The 18,755-nt window shown below is 41.9% G+C and overlaps 1 protein-coding gene and 1 long non-coding RNA gene across 6 annotated transcripts in view; both read right to left on the bottom strand.

The window, feature by feature from the left end:
• Positions 1–18,755, bottom strand: part of shank2b (SH3 and multiple ankyrin repeat domains 2b) — a 386,266-nt gene that overhangs the window by 264,840 nt on the left and 102,671 nt on the right. For all 5 annotated transcript variants that reach the window (XM_075468229.1, XM_075468249.1, XM_075468215.1 and 2 more), the window contains one exon: positions 3,809–4,036. In XM_075468229.1, coding sequence (XP_075324344.1) covers positions 3,809–4,036 — 228 coding nt within the window. The remainder of the gene's footprint in view (positions 1–3,808; positions 4,037–18,755) is intronic.
• Positions 10,529–12,290, bottom strand: LOC142380083 (uncharacterized). The gene is made up of 3 exons (XR_012769823.1): positions 12,180–12,290; positions 11,749–12,031; positions 10,529–11,538 (listed from the first exon to the last, which is right to left on the bottom strand). It is a non-coding gene; the product is annotated as an uncharacterized LOC142380083 (long non-coding RNA).

The following is an 18,755-nucleotide window of genomic DNA, read 5'->3' as shown; positions in this document are numbered from 1 at the left end:
ATCTGGCCCACGGGAGCTTCAGAGGAACGATGCACCACACTGCGACCCTATAGCACTAGTATAGCACACTTGGGGCTTCATTAAAGGCACAGTGAGCAGGTGATGGTTTGTAAGTGGAACACTCATAATTCCCACCGTACAAATGAGCGAATCATAGAAAACATCCAAAGTTTTTAATCTGAGTAATCTGCTTCCAAAGCGGGTAAGTAAGTTTAGGTTAATGAATAAAAGCTCATGTAAATACTCTGTGACCACGGCAAAGACTCAGCTGCCAGTTTGGGAGGCAGAGCCTTCAGTTATCAGGCCCCTCTCTGTGGAACCAGCTGCCAGTTTGGGAGGCAGAGCCTTCAGTTATCAGGCCCCTCTCTGTGGAACCAGCTGCCAGTTTGGGAGGTGGAGCCTTCAGTTATCAGGCCCCTCTCTGTGGAACCAGCTGCCAGTTTGGGAGGCAGAGCCTTCAGTTATCAGGCCCCTCTCTGTGGAACCAGCTGCCAGTTTGGGAGGCGGAGCCTTCAGTTATCAGGCCCCTCTCTGTGGAACCAGCTGCCAGTTTGGGAGGCAGAGCCTTCAGTTATCAGGCCCCTCTCTGTGGAATAAGCTGCCAGTTTGGGAGGCAGAGCCTTCAGTTATCAGGCCCCTCTCTGTGGAACCAGCTGCCAGTTTGGGAGGCAGAGCCTTCAGTTATCAGGCCCCTCTCTGTGGATCCAGCTGCCAGTTTGGGAGGCAGAGCCTTCAGTTATCAGGCCCCTCTCTGTGGAACCAGCTGCCAGTTTGGGAGGCAAAGCCTTCAGTTATCAGGCCCCTCTATTGTGGAATAAGCTGCCAGTAAATGTCCGGGAAGCAGACGCCCTTTCCACTTTTAAGACGAGGCTTAAAACTTTCCTTTCTGATAAAGCCTATAGTTAGGGATGGCTCAGGTGACCCTGAAACATCCCATAGTTAAGCTGCTATAGGCCCAGACTGCTGGGGGAGCTCCCATGATGCACCTCTCCTCCCTCTGCTCTCTTTCCTCTCCATGTACATGTGACATCATTGTTGTCATTAACTTGTGTTTCTCTCTCTCAGCAGGTGTCTCTGGCCTGGTGTCACGGTGCTTGTTGTCCCCTCTTTCCTGTCCTCTCAGCCCCCAGCTGGTCCAGGCAGATGGTTCCGGGTTCTGGTTCTGATGGAGGTTTCCTGTTAAAAGGGAGTTTCTTCTCTCCACAGTCACCTCGTGCACGCTCAGGACGGGAGATTGGATCAAGTTTCGGTGCAATCTGTTGGTTTCCTTAGCTGGGAAATAGTTTTTGAATTTTTCTCTGTATGAATGAATTGGATATATATTTTTTAATTAATTAATTGGATTTGATTGGATTATGATTACAATGAATTGAACTCTGATTGGCTTGAATTGGACTGTATGACTGAAGTGCTTTGAGATGACTTTTGTTGTAATTTGGCGCTTTATAAATAAAACTGAACTGAATTGTTATGAGCTGCATCACAACTTTACACTTCACCGTTTTCTAAAGCCACAGCTGATTGTGATCTGCACTGATCAACAGCCTAATATTCTATTCTTCAGCTGGTTATTAAATGATGCCACATCCACTCATGCAAATGTGCTCATTAATTTTCAAGATCTACAGAATGTCATGTCAGCCCTGCAGCTATTTATCGTGAAATCAATACCCTCCAGGAAAAAACTGAATAGAACGTGCACACGTCCGCGCAGACTACATATTAACCCCGACACGCCGCCCACACAACGTTCACACTCCGCTGCATTTTTGTCACAAGAGGTGATATGAAACCTGTTGGTCAGACCTCATTAAAGTCTGCACGTTTGAACATAAATAGGCCAGAAATGACTGTTTTAGCCTACTTTATAAACTACAAATAGGTTTCAGATACAGATATGTAAGATTACTCTGACAGTCCTTATTTACTTAAAAGGCAGAGTTTAAATTAAGGCTGGGCGAGTTAACTCGTTTTTATCGCGTTAACTCATTAATCATTTAACGCCGACAAATATTTTATCGTGCATCAGCGCAGGTTTTATTATTTATTTTATTATTGTAAAAGTCTGTCGCTCACACCTTCTTCGTGTTCTTTTCTGCCCCTTATTCTGCTCTAGCTTGAGTTTTTATTCTTTTCTTGTGGCAGACTCACAGCTGGCCTTTCTGTTCTTGTTCATTCTGTTCTAATGTTTCTGCCTTCTGCTGCCATCTTTTTGCTCTGACTGCACATTGTGAGATCAAAAGCTCAAAGTAAACACTTGTAAAAACTGTGGACCTTTTTATCTGGTAAATAATTAGACAGAAAGCTGTCCATTGAACAACTTTTGGGTCAACTGACCAGTTCCATCTGCGTCCCTGAAAGAAAAGCCTTATTTAATTCTAAATAGAGTTTTATTAAAGCAGAGGTACTGCACTTTAAGTTCGAATTAATTATTAGGGCTGGGCGAGTTAACTCGTTATTATCGCGTTAATTATTTAACGTGTTTAAATTATTATTTGTTTTCTCACAGGCTTTTATTTTGTAAAAGTCTGCTGCTGTCTGCTGTGGAACAGGAAAAGAAAGTAATCGGCGGATCCACCAAACATGGAGAAGGGTACGGAACTTTTACTCGGCCATTTTCATTTTAAAGTTCTTCCAGACGGCGGAGTCGACAGAACCAAAGTCATCTGTAAACACTGCCAAGTTGAATTGTCTTCTCAGCGTAGTAGTTCCAGTCTAAAATATCACTTAAAGGCAAAACACACAACTGATAGCAGCAAGTCATTCAAGGAAACAGACAGTGGAGCGAGGCTTCTACATAAAAACTACAGAAAGATGCTGATGTTAAAAGTGTGTTTGCACAACAAATGTTATGGCACTTTCATTCATATGGCAGCACATTTAAAATAAAGCTAAATGCTAAAAGCTATACGCTACTTTTGGATTCATTTTTGGATTTTGCGTACAAATGCGATTAATCGTGATTAATCAGGGAAATCATGTGATTAATTAGATTAAAATTTGTAATCGTTGCCCAGCCCTAATTTAAATAAATGGAAATTAACTTAAAATCAAATCAAAAGGTAACCATGTTTATGTCTCAACTGGGTTCACTAGCCTGTTTATATAAAGTAATAAGGGTCTCTTGGATGGGTGGGATGGGTGTTGGGTTATGCAGAAAAATGAAAATGGGACTCTTTTGATGTATTGTTTACTGCAACTGTGAATAAAAATATTATTAAAAAATAAATAAATAAATAAAATCATAACACCAGAAATAAATCAACTTACTAATGCATACAGAAAACATGAAAACTGAGAAATGATGGACTGTTTTCCATCTTTCAGCAAAGGTTATGGGTTCATCCTCTTTTTATGTGTTTTATCTTCTGTGTGCACGCTTGAGTTTTTATATACGTGTAAAATAAAGAATCAGGCAACTAGGGAAATGATCCACGATGCCCGAGAGCTTGTTGGAGGTTGAGTTAGCAGAGAGTGCCGTGGAGCATGTGTGGGTCATGCCAAGAAATGCATCCATTTTCCACTCTCACTCAACTTTGCAGACATTTTCAAATATACTTCAATACTTTCCAACACTGATTGTAACCTTCCACTGAAGTGCTGCCACAGGGGGCTGCAGCACCGCCTCCTGCAGTATGCAGAGCGGCTTTGAGCTCACTGCGGAGCGGCTTCCAAAAAAAGGCTCTGTGGTTGGGAGGTCTCAAAAGATACATCATTCATCATTCATTCAAAATAAATCTGGTTCATATTTCATATCAGCTGCCACACGCATCACTTCCTTCCACGCTGATATCTCACAGATACTCACCGTCTGCTGCAGGTCAGGGATGAGGACTCGGACGACCATCGAGTTTGTGTGAATGTCGGCCATGTGGTTCGGGGACGTCTCAGCGGTCGCCCTTATGGTGTCATAGATGGTTTCCTCGTGGGAGCTGTCGGAGGCGCAGTCGTCTGAGTAGTCGGAAAAGCTCTGGGCCATCTCATCCTCGCTGGAGGTGGGGCTCCGGGGCATAGCCAGCAGGCCCGATGGATGCAGCTGGGCCACACAATGAGGGAAGAAAAAGGTCAGACTCCCAAACTCAAACCGTTCGTTAAAGAACTCTCTGAAATCTAAGAATTCCCCCCGCTCCCATTAGACGCCTTCGGTCGCTTTGGAGAGCCTCCGAAAGATTGTTAGTTTGTTAGTTTATCCTCATTTGTAGAGTCCGCTGCAGGAAACTCCCGGAGGAGAAAACATTTTTACTGAACGTCATCACAAAAAGGCTTCATTAGGCTTCACTGCATGCCAGGAAAATAAATTCAGGAGGAAAAACTGCACCTGAAAGCAAACACATCATACATCATCCTAAAAATATAACAGGTCAAGTGACTGCACTCTATTAAACGGAGGTGCCAACATGATTTATGGGTGAGCGCATGAAACACGTGACATCTCATCAGTCACCGCTTCTCTGAGTCCTTTCAACAGATCGAAGCAGAAATAATACAGTCAAAAATAACCAGAATGTCCAGTTATTAAGGTGTAAAATTCAAATTGTTTCAGGTCGGTGTGTAAGAGGCAGCGTTGTGCTTACAAAGTAACGCGTCAGAGTACTCCAATTTCTTTTTTCTTTTTTACAACTGTATTTTTATTTGACATACACATACATACAAACACAAACTCAACAAACACAGAGGGGCTGTATATTATATGCAGTTATACTTGCTTAAAGTTCTTTAAAAGTCCTTTTTCTCCTTTTTTTTCTTCCACTGACTAGATCATTGTAAGTTTCAGTCACTCTTTTGCGCCTTTACGTCATATTTCCGCTAATCCAATCCTGACAATAAGTGTCAATAAGTGTCAATAAGTGTCAATAGTTATTTTTATCTAATGTGCCTGAATATCAAAAAGGTTTCAGAGGTCAAATGTTTCTAATCCTATTCTTGTCATATTAGAGGTTAAATGTCTGAAATCTTTCTTTCTTCAACAGACAATCTGCTGGATAACAAGTACAGAAACGCCTCCCGTGCATCAAAGCGAAGATTACTTCTCAGCACCGGTGCACAAGAAAAAGCGATAAATGCCCCAGAGTTCAAGATAAAAGAACTGAAGTGTTTAGTCCGACAACAGAGAAAACTAGACATCACCCCAGATAGCGGACACTGCAGATGAAAAAACTTTCTGATGTCGGGTCGGGAATGAGATCCTTCTCCAAGTGGAGGAGTTAAAGTATCTCGGGGTCTTGTTCACGAGTGAGGGACGAATGGAGCAGGAGATTGACAGACGGATCGGTGCGGCGTCTGCAGTGATGCGGGCTCTGCACCGGCCCGTCGTGGTGAAGAAGGAGCTGAGCCAGAAGGCGAAGCTCTCCATTTACCGGTCAATCTATGTTCCTACCCTCACCTATGGTCACGAGCTGTGGGTAGTGACCGAAAGAACGAGATCGCGAATACAAGCGGCCGAAATGAGTTTCCTCCGCAGGGTGTCTGGGCTCTCCCTTAGAGATAGGGTGAGAAGCTCGGTCATCCGGGAGGGGCTCGGAGTAGAACCGCTGCTCCTCCGCATCCAGAGGAGTCAGATGAGGTGGCTCGGGCATCTGGTTAGGATGCGTCCTGGGGCATCTGGTTAGGATGCCTCCTGGGGCATCTGGTTAGGATGCCTCCTGGGGCATCCGGTTAGGATGCGTCCTGGGGCATCCGGTTAGGATTCCTCCTGGGGCATCCGGTTAGAATGCCTCCTGGGGCATCCGGTTAGGATGCGTCCTGGGGCATCCGGTTAGGATGCGTCCTGGGGCATCCGGTTAGGATGCCTCCTGGGGCATCCGGTTAGGACGCGTCCTGGGGCATCCGGTTAGGACGCGTCCTGGGGCATCCGGTTAGGACGCCTCCTGGGGCATCCGGTTAGGACGCCTCCTGGGGCATCCGGTTAGGACGCCTCCTGGGGCATCTGGTTAGGATGCCTCCTGGGGCATCCGGTTAGGATGCGTCCTGGGGCATCCGGTTAGGATGCCTCCTGGAGCATCCGGTTAGGATGCGTCCTGGGGCAGCTGGTTAGGATGCCTCCTGGGGCATCTGGTTAGGATGCCTCCTGGGGCATCCGGTTAGGATGCGTCCTGGGGCATCCGGTTAGGATGCCTCCTGGAGCATCCGGTTAGGATGCCTCCTGGAGCATCCGGTTAGGATGCCTCCTGGGGCAGCTGGCTAGGATGCCTCCTGGGCCATCTGGTTAGGATGCCTCCTGGGGCAGCTGGCTAGGATGCCTCCTGGGCCATCTGGTTAGGATGCCTCCTGGGCCATCTGGTTAGGATGCCTCCTGGGCCATCTGGTTAGGATGCCTCCTGGGGCAGCTGGTTAGGATGCCTCCTGGGCCATCTGGTTAGGATGCCTCCTGGGGCAGCTGGTTAGGATGCCTCCTGGGGCACCTGGTTAGGATGCCTCCTGGACGGCTCCCTGGTGAGGTGTTCCGGGCCCGTCCCACTGGGAGGAGGCCCCGGGGAAGACCCAGGACACATTGGAGAGACTATGTCTCTCGGCTGGCCTGGGAACGCCTCGGGGTCCCCCCAGAAGAGCTGGAGGAAGTGGCCGGGGACAGGGACGTCTGGGTTTCTCTGCTCAAGCTGCTGCCCCCGCGACCCGATCCCCGGACCAGCGGAAGATGATGGAGGGATGGATGGATGAAGGTCACAGTTTGTATCCATTTTCCATGATGTTGGATCAGTTCTGCAGGTCCACCGTGTTTCTGTCTCTGATAATAATACAACAGTTCCACCAGTTTCAGTTTCTTCATCACGCTGAGCAGCCTCTTCTGGTTCACCTCAGAATTTAGCACATTTTTCTGTTCAGATTCCTGCTGGGGACTTCATACTGTAATATGTATAATTTTCCTCAATACTTTTCCAATCCGCATGTGGCCAATTATAACCGCACTGTCGGTGAGTGTCATGTGGAGTCAGTGCGAGTTAAAATGAGTGTTTTCACTCGGCTGTCCGTGGATGAATGTGCTGAAAATATGCAGCTTCAGTAGATTAGATTTGGAAGTGCTGAAATAATTCCTACACAAACAAACAAGAGGAATCAATCACAAGCGATGTTGAGAGAAACCTGATTGCTGTAGGACTTTCTAATGGGCTCACTTCAGATTAAATCAACACTTTCTGAAATGACAGCTGCTATGGCAACAAGTACCTGCTGAACATGTGAGTGACATGTTTTATATGTGCAAGCAAAGGTGCAATTTTCACTTGGAGCTGCGAGAACAAGCCTCCTTCACTTTAAAGGTAAAGTGACAAAACCTCCAACCATTCGGCAGCTTGGAAAAAAAACAGAAGTCCAGGTTCTGGTTTGATAAAAAAGAAAACAACTTCAATTTTATGGTTTCATCTATCTATCTATCTATCTATCTATCTATCTATCCACCCATCTATCCATCCAACTATCTATCTATCTATCTATCTATCTATCTATCTATCTATCTATCCATCTATCCATCCATCTTTCCACCCATCCATCCATCTATCTATCCACCCATCCATCTTTCCACCCATCTATCCATCCATCTATCTATCTATCTATCTATCTATCTATCTATCTATCCACCCATCTATCTATCTATCTATCTATCTATCTATCTATCTATCCACCCATCTATCCATCCATCTTTCCACCCATCCATCCATCTATCCATCTATCTATCTATCTATCTATCTATCCACTCATCTATCCATCCATCTTTCCACCCATCTATCTATCTATCTATCTATCTATCTATCTATCTATCTATCTTTCCACCCATCCATCTATCTATCTATCTATCTATCCACCCATCTATCCATCCATCTTTCCACCCATCCATCTATCCATCTATCTATCTATCTATCTATCTATCTATCTATCTATCTATCTATCTATCTATCTATCCATCTATCTATCTATCTATCTATCTTTCCACCCATCCATCTATCTATCTATCTATCTATCCATCCATCTTTCCACCCATCCATCTATCTATCTATCTATCTATCTATCTATCTATCTATCTATCTATCTATCTATCTATCTATCCATCCATCCATCCATCCATCCATCCATCCATCTATCTATCTATCTATCCATCCATCCATCATCCATCCTTCCATCATAAAGCCAAACGCTTTATTTTTTAAGCCCCAGCCAACTAGCCGGACTACCTTCATCAACACCAAAACGAGGCTGGAACTCTGCTCACAGGACGCAGCAGGGGGTAAGAAGATGTTCAGAAATGATGTTGCTGATATGGGATGTTACACAGCTTCATGTCAAAAGAGGCAAACTATCCCTTTAAACTTGATCAAATGTTCTGTTTTCACATCTGAGGTCCAAAATCAGAAACTCCAAAGCATTGCTGAGACTGTTCCTGAGCAGATTTCAGGCAGAATCCGCCTGAAGTCCGTGGGCTGAAAGGTCTGATGCAATCCCGGAGCTCGGCCTGAATTTGAGTCTGGTGACATTCAGTTTTACTAAATGATTGACAGTATTCCTGAGATCGCATCATTCAACAGATAAGCCTCATTAGCCTGATTCTGCAGCCTGACATCAACCTGATTTTTACTGGAGAACACCATCGAATCTGAGAAACTTTTCCAGGGGCTGAAATCCACCAGCTCGCTTCAGCTGCTTTAATTTCTTTTTTAAAAGAGCTAACGTGTGAATGTGCAAAATCATGGCACCCCTACTTCAACACTGTCCTCGGCCCATTTCGTGTCACCGGTGGATTCATTTCTCTACAACCAAAGCTCCAGTCAGTGGTGTAATTGAAATGCTGAAAGACTTTCTGGAGACTTTCTCGGGGGTCTTTGAGTGCCTAAGAGAGTGTGCAGAGCTCAGTAATAAACACAGGCATTTGCTTTGATCTGAATGTGTGCATGCAAGTGTTATTAAAAGAGGAAGAGGGAGCAAAAAGCACCGTTCTGGGGAATGAAAGTGTCTGAAATTATAGCAGAATAAATACATTCATTGGCTGTGTTTGAAACCACATACTACATACTGCATACTCATCGATCAGACAGTATGCAGAGCGTTTACCCACAATGCATTTCGCTCCTGCCCGAGCCGAAATCAGCCGGCCTGAAGCTGATTTCCCTTAAGCTCTAAACTCTGTAAACTTTAGCAACATTTGAAACATTTTCAGGTGAGAAAGTAGTCGTTTAGATCCCCAACGTGTTGAAAACCTGACAAAATACCGGCTGTTTACAATTTTGTTCCCACGAATTCGGCGCTACTAAAGCTAGCCGCAGTGAGCAACGCACTTCCGGTTATTTTCACAAAATAAAATACCCGTTGCCTTTTATCATAGGGAAAGCCATTACCATACAATTGGTGCTTTTGTTTTGAAAACAGGAAGTGAACCTAGCCTCGTTGTAGCTAGCTTGAAACTGCCGTTTTGACAGGAAATGACGATCGGCGACGTCACGTTACGTTGCATCTTGGGTAGTTTGAGTAGGAGTAGTAACCTCATGATGCATACCCAACATTTAGGAGAATCTAGTATGCATCCGGGAACTTCTCGCTTACTCAAACTCGCATACTAACTCAAAAAGTTAGTAGGAGTAGTAGGAGTAGTATGCGGTTTCGAACACAGCCATTGTCTGCAAACGCTGATTTCTTAATGGCTCTCTGACCTTTTAAAGTCAGTCCTTTATTTTAACAGCAGAAGAAGAGAGAAAGCAAAGTGGCAACAGCTAAAATACTGAACTGGATGTTTCAGAGTGCGGGTCCACATGATGTTACTATGGGAACATAAACCCAGCTGACACCTCAGTGAGGTGAGGTTCAGGGACATGATGCCTCACTGGCTGCCCACCCAAAATAGGACTTTTAAAAAACGGAATAATGTGAGAACAAAGCATCTATTTTTTTGTTTTCCTGGAGATCTTATTATCAAAAGACTGGTTCATTCAAATGAGACATTTAGGAAATGAAATGGAAAAGCATCTCCACAAGGGAACTGCGTTGCATGTGACAATCACAGTGATTCAGACCCTCAAACGTCAGCAGTCTTTCCACAGGAGAACATATCAAACACACTCCTGCACTCTTTCAGTCAGCTCTTCTGTCTGTTTCTCACAGTCTGGCTAAACTCTTGACATTTTATGGCATGATATGGATACATCTGCTCAAACTACGAGCCGCCCTTGTGGCCTGTGTTGGTTCTGCTTTGATACTTCAACTTCTCAGCACATGAAAGACAGTTTGATGGAAGCGCATTTTCTTCCAGGTGTCATCCAGTAAAGCCTTAAAGTGTGGAGCTTTTCATTTCTTTATACTTGACTTCTCGACTTGTTAAGGCTGAGTTATACTTCTTTTTACTGCCCTTGCGCTTTCTTCTTGCGTTTATGTTACAGTTTTTCTCAGTCGCTTTGGTACAATTCTCGAATCATCCTCGCCATTTGCAAAACAGTACGCCGTTTCTCAAAACTATTTGGACAAATAGCAAAACACCATGGATGACCTGCAAAAGCCACTCTTGCTCAAAATCCTTAGTTCATCTCTCAAAACTAAATATCTGTGTCAATGAACATGTCAGTGCCATCAGAATGTCAAGTCCTTGTGTCATTGTGTACGGATAAGACAGTCAAATTGCTTAGTCATGTTGTCAATATAACAGTGTACTCTGGAGGGATGTTCTGATGTAAACTATGGCTAAGTTTTGATGACAATTATTGTAATTTACACCTTAGTGTATGTGTGAGATTGATTACAAGAGACAAGATTCACAATTAACCTTTTACTGTTTGTAATTTGTACAAAAAAGAAAAGACAGCACTGCATAGCACAAAGAAAAAGTAGAAATGTGAACCTACAATCTAGTAAGGGAAAACTGTACATACAGTGCTGTAGGAATTACAGTGCAGACAGTCTTCCTAGACCTGTTGACGTTCCGGTCTGTTGGGCCACATATTCTCATCCACGTCACATTGAATATGATCTCTTGCGATGCAGCGTGGAAAGAATCTTCTTGAGTGTCTTATCCAGCCTCTGCAGGCATCTGCTGTGATGTCCTCACACGCCGCATCCATGGCAGCCAGAAGGGTAATTTGTGTATGTGGCTGGCGATCTTACACTTTCCAACGCCACGCAGAGAAAAACTCTTCAATGGGGTTAAGGAATGGGGAGTAGGGTGGGAGGAACTCCATCAGCAGCCTATTGTGAGCTGCAAACCATTGCCTGACGATGTTTGAGCGATGGAAGCTGACATTGTCACAAATTACCACATGCTTTGGCAAGTCATCTCCAATCTGACCTCTCATGTTCAGGGATGAGATCCCTGTAAAGAGCGTCTAAAAAGGTGACTAGACGCTCTGTGTTATATGGACCAATAAGGGGAATATGCGTTAGCACACCATTTTCTGAGATGGCAGCACCCATTGTTATGTTCCCGCCCCGTTGGCCTGGCACATCAACTGTCGCTCTGTGCCCGATGATATTTCGCCCACGCCTTCTGCGTTTTGTGAGGTTGAAGCCAGCCTCATCCATGTAGATGAAGCTGTGCGGTGGCTCGCTTGCTTCCAGTTCCATTATACGCTATATCCAGAATACACAAAATTAGTTTTATGAGTTACATGCATTTTCATCTTGATAAGGTTACATCAAATGTATACAGCACATATTGCATCTTCTTTTCTACAGCCATAGCAAATGTGTAAAGGTCACACTTACTGTACTGTATATCACTATGCAATGTTGTACTGTTCACTGTGAAGTACGGCTACTGTATGCTCATACATGTTTTACCTGTACATAATGGTAGCGCAGCTCCTTCACTCTTTCTTCATTTCTTTCAAAGGGAACAGTGTACAGCTGTTTCATATGCATTTGGTGTCTTTTCAGTACCCTGTCAATTGTTGAGATGCTGACTGTTTGGATGTTTGCAAAGATGTTGTTGTCCTCTATAATGGCACTCTGTATCTCCCTAAGTCTTATGGCATTGTTCTCTATAACCATGGTGCAAATGGCCTCCTCCTGTTCAGGTGTGAAAAGGGGCCCTCTGCCACCCCTGTGAAGTTGTCTTGCAGTCCTATGTGGAAACAATATAGCAATGCAAAACACAAAATTGAGTAAGATAAAATGTCACTGTATGAAGTATACTTACTCATATTGTAATGTGGAATACTGTTACATTGTATGAAGCATTACAGAACAGTGCCTATTGTTGGATTACATACCTGTTCTCTCGACGAAAAGTCTGAACGATTGAGGACACAGTTGTTCTGCCAACATTTGGCTGCACCCTTCGACCAGCCTCTGCCATTGTAAGCCCATGATTGAGAACATGGTCCACAATGGTGGCTCTGATGAGATCCTCATGATATGTATGATGATATGTCCTCGGCCTCTTCTGCCTCTTCCTCTGTTCTGACTTCTGACTCCCAACTCTTCCTCTTCCTCTTCCTCTTCCTCTTCCTCTTCCTCTTCCTCTTGGCTGTTGTCCATTGTCAGACATTGAAACATTGTGTTGTGCTCCAGCTATATATATATTTGTCAGTTGATTGGTCGTTATAGAAAGTCAACATTCACCTGGGAGCAATTTACCAATTCAGGACAGATTTTGAACAAAAGTCTAATGGAAATGTATAGAAATATGCTTGACATATTATGACAACTTGTTCAACCATTTTGCATGTAAAGACCTATACGATGAACTAATGCCTTAATGTTGTGGGGTGTGAGACTATTCAACAGAGACCTGTACAATACATTTTGATCAACATGACAAAAGCAATTGATAATGTAGGAAACAGCAGAGAATTGTACATAATCATGTGCATGGATGTGCCAAAGCATTGGCAACTTGCTGAAAGAAATGAGAAACTGCTTGTTTGATGTGCACAAGTGACACAATGATGTGACAATTGAACACGTAGTTTTGAGAATTACAACTCTGATCTGAGAATTGTCCAAAAGCGACTGAGAAAAACTGTAATGGCTCGAGACGTTTATACTTCATTTAGCTCTGCCGGCGCTTGCGTGTGCTGCGTGACGATTCACCGCCAGGAGAGTAGGTGGAGTAGCGGGTTTTTTCAATGACAAGCCTACTATGATGAAAGGAAATTCACCGCCAGGACCTCTTCGAGTGATTCATGCTTCTTCTTCTTGTAAATAGCCGGTATTTTGTCAGATTTTCAACACCTTGGGGGTCTAAATGACTACTTTCTCGCCTGAAAATGTTTCAAATGTTGCTAAAGTTATATATTTACAGAGTTTATAGCTTAAGGGAAATCAGCTTTTCAGGCCGGCTCATTTCGGCTCGGACAGGAGTGAAGTGCACTGTGTGTAAACGCTCTGCATACTGTCAGATCGATGAGTATGCCGTTTTCAAGTAGTAGGCTTGCGTCTTTTCTTGCGTGAAGTTTAGAAAATTGAGGTGACACACGCAAGCTCGCAATGGGGGGCTTGCAACCGCGCAAGGGCTTGCGTTTCTTCTTGCGTCTTGCTTTGCGTCTTGCGTTACCGACTATAAACCAGGCTTTAAGTACTAAAACAGCTGATACCCACACAACCCCCCACCCCCCCAGTGATGAACACGCAGCCTGGTGCTGCAATAAAACCTGAAAAACTACAATTTGAATGTTTCACAAGGCTGTGAGACTGTCCTTTGCGTGTCATTGAATACGTCTCGATTGATGTTTGATGTCGATCTTTATTCAGATCTGGATTCAGGTGTTTTTTACTACAGGGGGGCACCAAGCTGTCCACAAAGGAGTTCAACTCTATAAGTTATTTTTGAGTGGTTTGGGCATTAAGTGGCGCTGAAGTACTTACTTTTATAACACCCTATTGGCCAATAGTTTGCACTAAAAAGCTGTTGTAGGATTATTTGAAATGATGGACAAACAACAATTTCCTTTGTATAAAACTCTGTGTTTTACAGTTTCAACCTTCGACTGGAACAAATAAAGAAAATGACACAAGATGTCCAGCCAATAACTCAGGTAAGATTAATTAATTAGTTAAGGTTAATCCAGGTTATTCCTTCTATTTCCTTTCCTTTCCTTTCCTTTCCCTTCCTTATCTTTCCTTTCCTTTCCTTATCTTTCCTTTCCTTTCCTTTCCTTATCTTTTCTTTCCTTTCCCTTCCTTATCTTTCCTTTCCTTTCCTTTCCTTTCCTTTCCTTTCCTTATCTGTCCTTTCCTTTCCTTATCTTTCCTTTCCTTTCCTTTCCTTATCTTTTCTTTCCTTTCCCTTCCTTATCTTTCCTTTCCTTTCCTTTCCTTTCCTTATCTGTCCTTTCCTTATTTTTTCCTTCCTTTCCTTTATTTTCTTTTCCTTTACTTATCTTTCCTTTCCTTATTTTTCCCTTCCTTTCCTTTTCTTTCCTTTCCTTTCCTTTTCTTATCTTTCCTTTCCTTTCCTTTCCTTTCCTTTCCCTGTCTTTCCTTTCCTTTCCCTATCTTTCCTTTCCTTTCCTTTCCCTATCTTTCCTTTCCTTTCCTTTCCTTTCCTTTCCTTTCCTTTCCCTATCTTTCCTTTCCTTTCCTTATTTTTTCCTTCCTTTCCTTTCCTTATTTTTTCCTTCCTTTCCTTACCTTTCCTTATCTTTCCTTTCCTTTCCTTTCCTTTCCTTTCCCTATCTTTCCTTTCCTTTCCTTTCCTTTCCTTTCCCTATCTTTCCTTTCCTTTCCTTTCCTTTCCTTTCCTTTCCTTTCCCTATCTTTCCTTTCCTTTCCTTATTTTTTCCTTCCTTTCCTTCTCTTTCCTTTCCTTTCCTTATTTTTTCCTTCCTTTCCTTACCTTTCCTTATCTTTCCTTTCCTTTCCTTATTTTACCCTTCCTTTCCTTTCCTTTCCTTTCCTTTCCCTATCTTTCCTTTCCTTTCCTTTCCCTATCTTTCCTTTCCTTTCCTTTTCTTATCTTTCCTTACCTTTCCTTATCTTTCCTTTCCTTTACTTATTTTACCCTTCCTTTCCTTATCTTTCCTTTCCTTTCCCTATCTTTCCTTTCCTTTCCTTTCCTTTACTTATTTTTCCCTTCCTTTCCTTATCTTTCCTTTCCTTTCCCTATCTTTCCTTTCCTTTCCTTTCCTTATTTTTCCCTTCCTTTCCTTATCTTTCCTTTCCTTTCCCTATCTTTCCTTTCCTTTCCTTTCCTTTCCTTATTTTTTCCTTCCTTTCCTTTCCTTTTCTTATCTTTCCTTTCCTTTCCTTTCCCTATCTTTCCTTTCCTTTCCTTTCCTTATTTTTTCCTTTCCTTTCCTTACCTTTCCTTATCTTTCCTTTCCTTATTTTTCCCTTCCTTTCCTTTCCTTTCCTTTCCTTATCTTTCCTTTCCTTATCTTTCCCTTCCTTTCCTTTCCTTTCCTTTCCTTATCTTTCCTTTCCTTATCTTTCCTTTCCTTATCTTTCCTTTCCTTATTTTTTCCTTCCTTTCCTTATCTGTCCTTTCCTTTCCTTTCCTTATTTTTTCCTTTCCTTTCCTTACCTTTCCTTATCTTTCCTTTCCTTATTTTTCCCTTCCTTTCCTTATCTTTCCTTTCCTTGTTTTTTCCTTCCTTTCCTTATCTGTCCTTTCCTTTCCTTGTTTTTTCCTTCCTTTCCTTATCTGTCCTTTCCTTTCCTTATTTTTTCCTTCCTTTCCTTTCCTTTCCTTTCCCTATCTTTCCTTTCCTTTCCTCTCCTTTCCTTTCCCTATCTTTCCTTTCCTTTCCTTTCCTTAGTTTTTCCTTCCTTTCCTTTATATTATTTTCCTTTCCTTTCCTTATCTTTCCTTTCCTGTCCTTTCCTTTCCTTTCCTTTCCTTATTTTTTCCTTCCTTTCCTTTATTTTCTTTTCCTTTACTTATCTTTCCATTCCCTTCCTTATTTTTCCCTCCCTTTCCTTATTTTTTCCTTCCTTTCCTTTATTTTCTTTTCCTTTACTTATCTTTCCATTCCTTTCCTTATTTTTCCCTTCCTTTCCTTATCTTTCCTTTCCTTATTTTTCCCTTCCTTTCCTTTTCTTATCTTTCCTTTCCTTATTTTTCCCTTCCTTTCCTTTTCTTATCTTTCCTTTCCTTTCCTTTCCTTTCCTTTCCCTATCTTTCCTTTCCTTTCCCTATCTTTCCTTTCCTTTCCCTATCTTTCCTTTCCTTTCCTAATTTTTTCCTTCCTTTCCTTTCCTTTCCTTTCCTTATTTTTTCCTTCCTTTCCTTTCCTTTCCTTTCCTTTCCCTTCCTTATCTTTCCTTTCCTTTCCTTATCTTTCCTTTCCTTTCCTTTCCTTATCTTTTCTTTCCTTTCCCTTCCTTATCTTTCCTTTCCTTTCCTTTCCTTTCCTTTCCTTTCCTTTCCTTATCTTTCCTTTCCTTTCCTTTCCTTATCTTTTCTTTCCTTTCCCTTCCTTATCTTTCCTTTCCTTTCCTTTCCTTTCCTTATCTGTCCTTTCCTTATTTTTTCCTTCCTTTCCTTTATTTTCTTTTCCTTTACTTATCTTTCCTTTCCTTATTTTTCCCTTCCTTTCCTTTTCTTTCCTTTCCTTTCCTTTTCTTATCTTTCCTTTCCTTTCCTTTCCTTTCCTTTCCCTGTCTTTCCTTTCCTTTCCCTATCTTTCCTTTCCTTTCCTTTCCCTATCTTTCCTTTCCTTTCCTTTCCTTTCCTTTCCTTTCCCTATCTTTCCTTTCCTTTCCTTATTTTTTCCTTCCTTTCCTTTCCTTATTTTTTCCTTCCTTTCCTTACCTTTCCTTATCTTTCCTTTCCTTTCCTTTCCTTTCCCTATCTTTCCTTTCCTTTCCTTTCCTTTCCTTTCCCTATCTTTCCTTTCCTTTCCTTTCCTTTCCTTTCCTTTCCTTTCCCTATCTTTCCTTTCCTTTCCTTATTTTTTCCTTCCTTTCCTTCTCTTTCCTTTCCTTTCCTTATTTTTTCCTTCCTTTCCTTACCTTTCCTTATCTTTCCTTTCCTTTCCTTATTTTACCCTTCCTTTCCTTTCCTTTCCTTTCCTTTCCCTATCTTTCCTTTCCTTTCCTTTCCCTATCTTTCCTTTCCTTTCCTTTTCTTATCTTTCCTTACCTTTCCTTATCTTTCCTTTCCTTTACTTATTTTACCCTTCCTTTCCTTATCTTTCCTTTCCTTTCCCTATCTTTCCTTTCCTTTCCTTTCCTTTACTTATTTTTCCCTTCCTTTCCTTATCTTTCCTTTCCTTTCCCTATCTTTCCTTTCCTTTCCTTTCCTTATTTTTCCCTTCCTTTCCTTATCTTTCCTTTCCTTTCCCTATCTTTCCTTTCCTTTCCTTTCCTTTCCTTATTTTTTCCTTCCTTTCCTTTCCTTTTCTTATCTTTCCTTTCCTTTCCTTTCCCTATCTTTCCTTTCCTTTCCTTTCCTTATTTTTTCCTTTCCTTTCCTTACCTTTCCTTATCTTTCCTTTCCTTATTTTTCCCTTCCTTTCCTTTCCTTTCCTTTCCTTATCTTTCCTTTCCTTATCTTTCCCTTCCTTTCCTTTCCTTTCCTTTCCTTATCTTTCCTTTCCTTATCTTTCCTTTCCTTATCTTTCCTTTCCTTATTTTTTCCTTCCTTTCCTTATCTGTCCTTTCCTTTCCTTTCCTTATTTTTTCCTTTCCTTTCCTTACCTTTCCTTATCTTTCCTTTCCTTATTTTTCCCTTCCTTTCCTTATCTTTCCTTTCCTTGTTTTTTCCTTCCTTTCCTTATCTGTCCTTTCCTTTCCTTGTTTTTTCCTTCCTTTCCTTATCTGTCCTTTCCTTTCCTTATTTTTTCCTTCCTTTCCTTTCCTTTCCTTTCCTTTCCCTATCTTTCCTTTCCTTTCCTCTCCTTTCCTTTCCCTATCTTTCCTTTCCTTTCCTTTCCTTTCCTTAGTTTTTCCTTCCTTTCCTTTATATTATTTTCCTTTCCTTTCCTTATCTTTCCTTTCCTGTCCTTTCCTTTCCTTTCCTTTCCTTATTTTTTCCTTCCTTTCCTTTATTTTCTTTTCCTTTACTTATCTTTCCATTCCCTTCCTTATTTTTCCCTCCCTTTCCTTATTTTTTCCTTCCTTTCCTTTATTTTCTTTTCCTTTACTTATCTTTCCATTCCTTTCCTTATTTTTCCCTTCCTTTCCTTATCTTTCCTTTCCTTATTTTTCCCTTCCTTTCCTTTTCTTATCTTTCCTTTCCTTATTTTTCCCTTCCTTTCCTTTTCTTATCTTTCCTTTCCTTTCCTTTCCTTTCCTTTCCTTTCCTTTCCCTATCTTTCCTTTCCTTTCCCTATCTTTCCTTTCCTTTCCCTATCTTTCCTTTCCTTTCCTAATTTTTTCCTTCCTTTCCTTTCCTTTCCTTTCCTTATTTTTTCCTTCCTTTCCTTTCCTTTCCTTTCCCTATCTTTCCTTTCCTTTCCTTTCCGTTCCTTTCCCTATCTTTCCTTTCCTTTCCTTTCCTTTCCTTTCCCTATCTTTCCTTTCCTTTCCTTTCATTTCCTTTCCTTTCCCTATCTTTCCTTTCCTTTCCTTTCCTTTCCTTTCCTTATTTTTTCCTTCCTTTCCTTCTCTTTCCTTTCCTTATCTTTCCTTTCCTTTCCTTATTTTTTCCTTCCTTTCCTTACCTTTCCTTATCTTTCCTTTCCTTTCCTTATTTTACCCTTCCTTTCCTTTCCTTTCCTTTCCTTTCCTTTCCTTTTCTTATCTTTCCTTTCCTTTCCTTATTTTTTCCTTCCTTTCCTTACCTTTCCTTATCTTTCCTTTCCTTTACTTATTTTTCCCTTCCTTTCCTTTTCTTTCCTTTCCTTTTCTTTCCTTTCCTTTCCTTTCCTTTCCTTTCCTTTCCTTATTTTTTCCTTCCTTTC

Source organism: Odontesthes bonariensis, chromosome 1, assembly GCF_027942865.1.
Source record: "Odontesthes bonariensis isolate fOdoBon6 chromosome 1, fOdoBon6.hap1, whole genome shotgun sequence".
Lineage (NCBI taxonomy): Eukaryota > Metazoa > Chordata > Actinopteri > Atheriniformes > Atherinopsidae > Odontesthes > Odontesthes bonariensis.
Note: the sequence above shows the minus strand (reverse complement) of the source record. Positions and strands in the feature narration are given on the sequence as shown.